Below are 8,066 nucleotides of genomic sequence, written 5' to 3'. Positions count from 1 at the left end.
TAATTAACGATGGGTGTTCTCTAGAATGCCACCTCAGTACAGGAGAAGCTCTTCAAGTTCCACTGTTCTTTATACAAAAACCGCTTGTGAAAGTAGAAACTGTGTGTAAGAGGTTTTTTCAGACTTTCTCCTTTGAGTGAGATTCTTAAATCTCTGGTCTCAAGGAATCTTTTACCACCGATTTATATAGGTGTATGAACACCTCATGGGTCTTCATGTAGAATTGTTTTTCAAACTAGGCAAAAAAGGTTGTTCTCAAATGGTTAGTATGTGGCTGCCAAGAGCCAGACAATGAATTGTATTTTCAGTTGCTAGAGTTCACAGAATCACAGAATCACCAAGGCTGGAAAAGACCTTTAAGATCACCAAGTCCAGCCTATGACCTAACACCACCACATCAGACCAACCATGGCACTAAGTGCCACATCCAGCCTTTCCTTGAACACATCCAGGGACGGTGCCTCCACCACTTCCCTGGGAAGTCCATTCCAATGTCTAATCACCCTCTCCATGAGGAAGTACTTCCTAATATCCAACCTAAACCTCCCCTGGAGCAGCCTGAGGCCATGCCTTCTTGTCTTGTTGCTAGTTGCTTGGAAAAAGAGCCCAGCCCCCACCTGACTACAACCTCCCTTCAGGTAGTTGAAGAGAGTGAGAAGGTCCCCCCTGAGTCTCCTCTTCTCCAGGCTAAACAACCCCAGCTCCCTCAGCCTATCCCTGTAAGACTTTCCCTCTAGTCTATTCACCAGCCTCGTTGCTCTCCTTTGGGCCCACATCAGCACTTCAATATCCTTCTGTTCTTGAGGTCTGAATCTGCCCTTCCACCTGTAGTGATTTATTAGTGATAATGGATAGATAATCTTTGAAGTTTCCTTGTTCTGTAGGCATCTTGCACATTCTCCTGGCATTTAAAGAAGTGTGCACAATGTTACATACAAACCCTCTTGGCCATAACTTTTCCTCAATAAAAGCCTTTTTTTCTTTTAGATGAAGTTGAAGTGCTGAAGTCTATGCTCAAAAGATCTTTTACATTCATGTTGGGAAGGTTTTTTTGAAAATACATATACCCCAGAATGGTTGGAAGTGTGAAATTCAGTGTAATCTGGGAAATACAGTAACATTCCACTGTAGTTCTAAAATTTTTTTGCTGCCCCTCCACAGTCACTGTATTGGCATTGTTGTGTGTGACAACTCATTTACGTCTTGTCCTCTGTACTAGAATACACGTCTGTGAGATTTTTCTGTAGAACTTACATCTACTTATGATTACAGTAGCAGCATAACCTCAAGGTAGTCTCTGGATAAGAATTTGATGGGACAGAGCCTGAAAAAAATTAGTTCAAGTCTATGTTTCCTGCTGCCACAGTGTTCCTGATTGGTACCTATGCATTTATTCTGCAGTAAGTTTTTTCCAGAAAAATGAACCTCTGTAATATTTGGAAGTTGAATTTGTTGATTGAATTCTTATAAAAGAAGAGATGGAAGAAAAAGAGATAGAAAGAACTATACAGAACATAATTAAAGAAAAATAAAAATAAAAATCCAGGCTCTATAAGCTGAGTTATGAGCAGTGCAGAAGGTCAAGGGAAAACAATTGAATTTGTGTAAGGAAGAATAGAGAGCAAAAGAAAGGGGAAAGAAGCCACACCTGAACCAACGTTTTTTAACTGCTTAAGCACTGTGAACAGCACAAGGACCATTTGTCACCCCTGTGTTCCTGTAAATGTCTCCACATTTTACTATATTATGTGGCTTGTAACTATGTTCAAACAACATACTTCAGGCCTGATCCTGCTCTCAAAAGAAACTATTGACAAAGACCTCTGTGCAAATAGCTTTTTCACCAATATACACGTGCATGTATTGGGGAAGATGTCTAACTGCAATGTGGAAAAGTAGTAAACCTTGCAAACGTATTAAGTTTTACTTTCTACTTTTAGGATACAGATTTGGCCAGCTAAAAATGACTATGTTAGCTGCCTGTACAGCTCTTCTGTAGGTCTTGGAATTTGTTAATGAGAACACATAGTAAGTGGAGTAAACCCAGTATTAAAAGCTGTGCTTCAAAATCTAGTTGCATATTGGGGCAAGAATTGGTCTTAACAAATTACCTGATAATAAGGTCATTGAATTATAAAAGTAAAATAATATAAATAATATAAAACCATATTATTTTGTAGAGACATATTCAGTTATGATCTAAGTATAGAGGGGTATTTACATTAATCCCTTAAAAAAAAAAAAAAAAAAAGCATGGTTTTATAGGTAAGTCTTTATATTGTGGAATTCCTTTTACAAGCAAAGGACAACAGAGCAGCAGAAATGTAGGAATGAAGGAGAGGATCACCCAGCTCTGGGTGGGGAAGTGCCAGGGCAGGACAGGGCAGGGTGTGCACTCAGTCATGCACGCACAGCTTCTCTCTGGTTCCTTGCAGTTTCCAAGGGCTGTGTGGGAGTTGGAGAGGAATGCATTCCCAGCCTTTCTTTGAGGGGAGTAGAAATGATTTGAGTCTTAGTTTCAGAAGGGGTAGAAGGTAGGGAACTCTGTGGGTGTTAAAGCTCTTTTAGTCAATCATAAACAAACTAATTAATTTGGGTATTTAACTAGGTTAGGTATGAGTTGGAGCAGCTTCCCAAACCAGCTCACAAGATTCCTGCACAAACATAGTTTCCCACAACTTGAGGCTGGGGCTTGAGGCAGGAACACAGAGTTGTAGATAGTTGAGAAAACAGATAAAACCATGTATTGTGTCTAGGTTTATATTTTAGTTACAGATGGAGGAAATAGTTGGAGCAGAGCAGACCTGCCACACTGCATGCTCAGGCAAACCTTCTACCCCTTGCAAGGCCTGTAAGGGTTCAAACTATATAAAACATACCACATTGTATCAATGTCACCTTCATGGAGGTAGTGGGGGGTGGGTGGCTGTCCAGAAAATGGTTCACCAGTTTTAATAGATGTTCACTTTCTGACCAGGCCAAAGCCACCTGAATTTGAAGTGTAATTGTAAAATGAAAGACAATATTAGACCATGTCCAGCTCCACTGAAGATGTGAGATTTTGCTGTGGGCTTCAGGGAGGAACCTGAGAGAGTTCCTACTGATTGTTACACTTAAAAAGCTAAATTGGATAAGTTGAGAAAAGATCTTTCTTATACCATTTTTCCTTTTACAGGTTATCATGGAGGTGATTTTTAGCATAACTGCTTTTAACTTCCAGGCTTGTCTAAGATTTTGCATTATCGTTCATCTTTACTGGCACAGGTAAATTAATCGCATCAACACCCATTAATTATCAATCTGCAAAATAATGTTTATTAATTTCTCCTTAATTACAAATACAGCTCTAAATCTTAGAAAAGCACATTGCTTATAAAAAAGCGCAATTGTTCAGTCCAAACACAGCAAGTATTCAGTCATTACATGGAAAAATGCTATCTTGTAGGAGTTTCCTTGAGTAATTCATCAAAAGCTAAATTCATTAAGAAGTTTTGGGCCAAACTCTTGCAAATACAGGATTCCTTTCTCTATAGTAATAAATCAAAAAACCCTAAGGATGTACTTTTCTTTTAAAAGTTGTCCTTCTAATTTGCTGAGTATGCAAACTTTATGGCTATGACTATGATTTCTTTTCCATTTCTGGCCTGCATAAAAAGTTTCTGTACACAAATTCCAACAGTAATACCAGAAAATATTTTGGTTCTAGGCCGTGATTACACCAACTAGAAATATCTGCCTTACAAATCATAAAAATGTGCAAATGAAGCATATGCTTTCTCAAAACTGCACTTGAATTTAACCACGAGGTAATCATTATTACTTTATAATGGTTAAATATTTTACTGGTAATGCAATGGATTGTTCTTTAATTTTTAAGGAGATGGATGAGTAGATTACAGTATTGATAGTGAAGACAGATTTTACTCTACATGCTATTTTTCTTTATAAGCCATCAAACTGACTACAGCAAAAGTTTAAAGGTTTGTCACACAAAGTAGCAAAATAGATTTTAAGTTTTTTCAATTTTGTATTGCTTATTTTTCATTGTATAAACCAACCTGATATCCAACTTTTTTGTAATTAAATGATGACAGCTTGAAATAAAAACTGTCCAAAAGTTTTGAGACTTTTAGACAAAAATGTTAATTCTGAAGCAATTTCCATGATAAGGAAAATACTGGCCCCACTGAGTTCAATGGCAAAACTGCCACTGTCATAATTTAAACCAGGTTTCAATCAGTGAGTTTATAAAGTAGTCTTCTAAAAACAATTCTAAAATTGTATCCTTAATCTTTATGATAAGATTATGTAGTATGTTCAATAAAAGGAAGAGTGTTTTTGGTTTAAGGTGCTGAATCATGAACATTTACTACCTGACTGATCATGAATAGCTCATCTAAGCCCTTCAAAACATCTATTTTACCTGGTTATTTTTTTCCTGGACTTAAAAATAATGAAATCTAAATTTGGTAAATAGTCCAAAGTTCAATTATAAAAAAATAAAATAAAAAATAATCACTACTTTAATGTATTTTATAAAAATATCCTGAACACAGATCTTCCAACTGGAAAACAAAAAGAACAAACCCATAATGAACAGCTAAAATGTGCAGTATGTTGATTTTTTAAAAAATAAATATATATATACATAGACTCTTACTCGACAGCTAGTAAACAGCCAATTTCATCTTTATGAAAACTGAAAAATGGATACAGAATAGAATCCTTCCTATCAGAAGCAGCCTTTATGTTATTTGTATTAAAGGAACAAAAACATGAACTTTTTGGCCTTTGCCTAGTCATGCTTCATAGTTACAATATATATAAAAATTAAATAAATGTCAAATGTTTAAAGACATTATGGTGATTCTACTATATGCTCTGGAGACTTACTACAGGTACTTAAAGGCCACAGTTGTGGTGTTTCTCAGTGACTTACATTTAAGTGGGTCCAGTCACTGACAGCAGCTTAATGGACAAAAGATAGACTTTTCAGCAAGATAAAAAATGTTTCAGTTGAACACATTATTATTATTTTAATAAATTAATTCAGTCATTCTCAAAACCCTCATATGCTTCTTCCCCACTTAAACATGGGGCCAGTGATGGTTCTCAACTGGAAGTTTTGGAGTAAAGGAAAAGAGCCACTGAGAATTCTGAACATTGAGGATAAGTAGCCACAATCTAAGAATTTAAAACACTGGAAGCACAGACATTAATCAGCTTTCAGCTGCTCCTCAGAAAGCCACCAAGTAGAAATAAATGACTAAACTAGACCTCCTTCAAAAGCATTTGTTTGTAGGTTTTTTCTACAAATGGCTATAATTAGAAAGAAAATTTGAAGAACAGTGAACAACATCACCTTTACTAAATTTGAGAAAAGTTACATTACAAAGCACATTTGAGGACTTTTTTTTTTCCCCCTGCAGAATACAATAGCCATCCAGGGTCAAAAACAGAGTCTCGTGAAGGAAAACTGATTTTAATTCTTCAGATTAAATTGTATCCACAGTAACATTCAGTTCCATTGGCATGAGCAGTCTATAGGCTCTTGAATGACATACATAATTTCAGTGCCATTTCCGGAGCAGCGGAGCGGCACAGTCAGATCCCGTGTGCCAGTTTCTCGACAGCATTTGCAGAATCTTAAGTGACTATCAATATTGACATTGAAAATTGTTGCAGATGGGCATTTTCCATCACAGGAAGCCACATTGATCTAAAAGTAAAAGAAGATCTGAAATTAGACATCTCAGATTTTGTTAACAAGATAGTCCTTGTCAGAATTCTTTGCAATTAAAAGTAATTTTTATATTTGGAAAGAGCTCTTAAAAATTATTTTATCTTCTAAAATTTATTTGTTCCAAGTGTAGATACATTTTAAATATTTTTTATTATTTTTTTTTATTTGGTTGTTTAATCATGCTTAACCATAAGCAAAATGTTGTGCTTTGGATACCTAAATCAAGTCCCAAATTTACAAATCAGTAACTCCAATACAGCATAGCTAAATTCACATTCTTTTCATGCTCATGGCTGAAAAGTGAAAGCCTTAAAGCCAAATGACAGAAAGTCCATCATTCTCCCTGAAGGTTCAAGAGGAAAAGCATATCTGTGCAAAAGCATTTCCATTTCTTATTCATACATACCAATATTAGCTGTGTTATTACTGTAACAAATACATCCAAAAAGCAGATGCAGTAGCAAACCAGCGAGGGTAGGGACTGGCTATAAAATTATTTGTGCTCTAGACTTGAACAGAGCAAAGTTTCTCTCAGTATTGCTTTATGTGAAGTGTCATCTTAGCTGATATGCTGACAGAAAATAAAAAGGAGTTGATATGCTGGGAAATTGAGAATGGCTGTACTAGATCTACTTATTTTTGTGATCATTCTAAATTAGTTTTTTTTGTGTTAGTGTGGCATATGAAAAATGCTTTGATCCATTCCTCTCTAAACAGCCTGTGAACAAATGGGCCATATCAAAACAAATTAGACCAAAAGGTTACTCTTACGGCTTTACTGAAATTTGAGAAGGAAAAATAAAGACCTTGTCCTCAACACTAACCATCTGTTATTAATTAATAAAATGTAATTATTCTCAGCCTTATCCAAAGTTTGACAGTGTTGATCTGGCCAAAGAACATGTATGTAGTTCCAAACCAGATACAGCAGATACCTCCATTTGATGGACCAAAATAATGATTGAGAGTGCCAGGGGATTTGCACCAGTGTTTCCATCACATCCTAAGTGGAAGCATTTCTACTCCTCTTTTAGAGAGGGTCATTATTTCATGGTGAAGACTTCAATGCCTTTGTTAGTTGTCAGTAATTATACTGTGTACTTTTAATTTGAAGCCAGATGTTTTTACATGTAGGAGAGCTCAGTCTTTCAGCCATAGGAACAGGAAAGTTTATTGCATTTATGAGAAGAATAACATTCCTGGGGTCACAGGTCTGCTTCTGAGAAGACAGTGGCATATTTCCTTGCTTATAACCCACTTAAGGCTCTATCTGTTTTATGCCCAGAATCAAACACAGGTCTTTTCTGCTTACCGGACTTTGACTTATACAGTCATTTTTTCTTATGGTTGTCCTGATTGTCATTTTCTGGCAAATCCTTTCTTCTTTTTTGCCTGATAAAATACAGAAAATGCATTCTGAATCAATACAGTTTTTGTACTGCATTTACTACTAAAAAAAAGTGAAACTAGTAAAATAATTCTAATAATTATACTTTTAAAATTAATGTCCACAGTGAAACTGCTACTTCCATAATTACACAATGTTTTAGAAAAAAACCAAAAAACTCTCAGGTAGTAATAAATAGTTCCTGTGCAGGATTATCCATTTTATAGCTGGCACATGAGATATCAAGTGGCCCATCAAGTCATACAGATTTTAGAAATATTAAAATATTGATATTGCACATATGGCAAGACAAATATAAGAAAAAAGAAAAAGACAAATAGAAAAAAGATGCCTCAAGTAATTTTGGATACTCTTAAAATTAGAATTAATTATTCTTAAAATAGTCTTAAAGTGGATAGTCTTAGAATTAATGAGTTAATTCTGGTATAGTAGGAATATTGAATGTAAACAATACTTTGATTCTGCATTGTAGAAATTCTACAGCACTTAACATTTGAGAAGGTAAAGCTGTGAATGTGATTACAACTTTGATATTTAAAATTTAAATAGAACTATGTAATTTCAATATAATTTTGAGAAAAATGTCCTTCAGGGAAGCTTTGAAAGAGAGACATGCATATATTTGCTAAATTTGGTGCAGTTTATACCGCCAGAACTGAAGCATGTAGCACTGAGTCAGCATACAGATATTGGATTAAGGAAATACTGCATTTTTAAGTATATTCTGCAATATATTAGTTGGGTGCTTTTTTCTTTTATTTGAAAAATAAAGTTGTAGACCGCAAAGCCATTTCTAGCATAATAAGAATCATCATATAATACTGAAACAATTAAATGTACAGTCTTTCATGCTGCATTCTACATCAGATGGTTATTACTATCTGTGTAACAGCTGTTATTTAGAACTCCTGTTTC

General features: G+C 35.3%; 1 protein-coding gene across 1 annotated transcript in view; it reads right to left on the bottom strand.

Moving 5' to 3' along the window:
* Window positions 1-5,518: 5,518 nt before the first annotated feature.
* The window catches only part of OTOGL (otogelin-like), a 92,019-nt gene continuing 89,471 nt past the window's right edge, over window positions 5,519-8,066 (bottom strand). Inside the window, exons 57-58 of the mRNA XM_010008043.1 lie at window positions 7,056-7,135; window positions 5,519-5,719 (exon numbers count right to left, since the gene is read on the bottom strand). Coding sequence (XP_010006345.1) covers window positions 5,519-5,719; window positions 7,056-7,135 — 281 coding nt within the window. The remainder of the gene's footprint in view (window positions 5,720-7,055; window positions 7,136-8,066) is intronic.

Source organism: Chaetura pelagica, unplaced genomic scaffold, assembly GCF_000747805.2.
Source record: "Chaetura pelagica isolate M959 unplaced genomic scaffold, ChaPel_1.0 scaffold50, whole genome shotgun sequence".
NCBI lineage: Eukaryota > Metazoa > Chordata > Aves > Apodiformes > Apodidae > Chaetura > Chaetura pelagica.
Note: the sequence above shows the minus strand (reverse complement) of the source record. Positions and strands in the feature narration are given on the sequence as shown.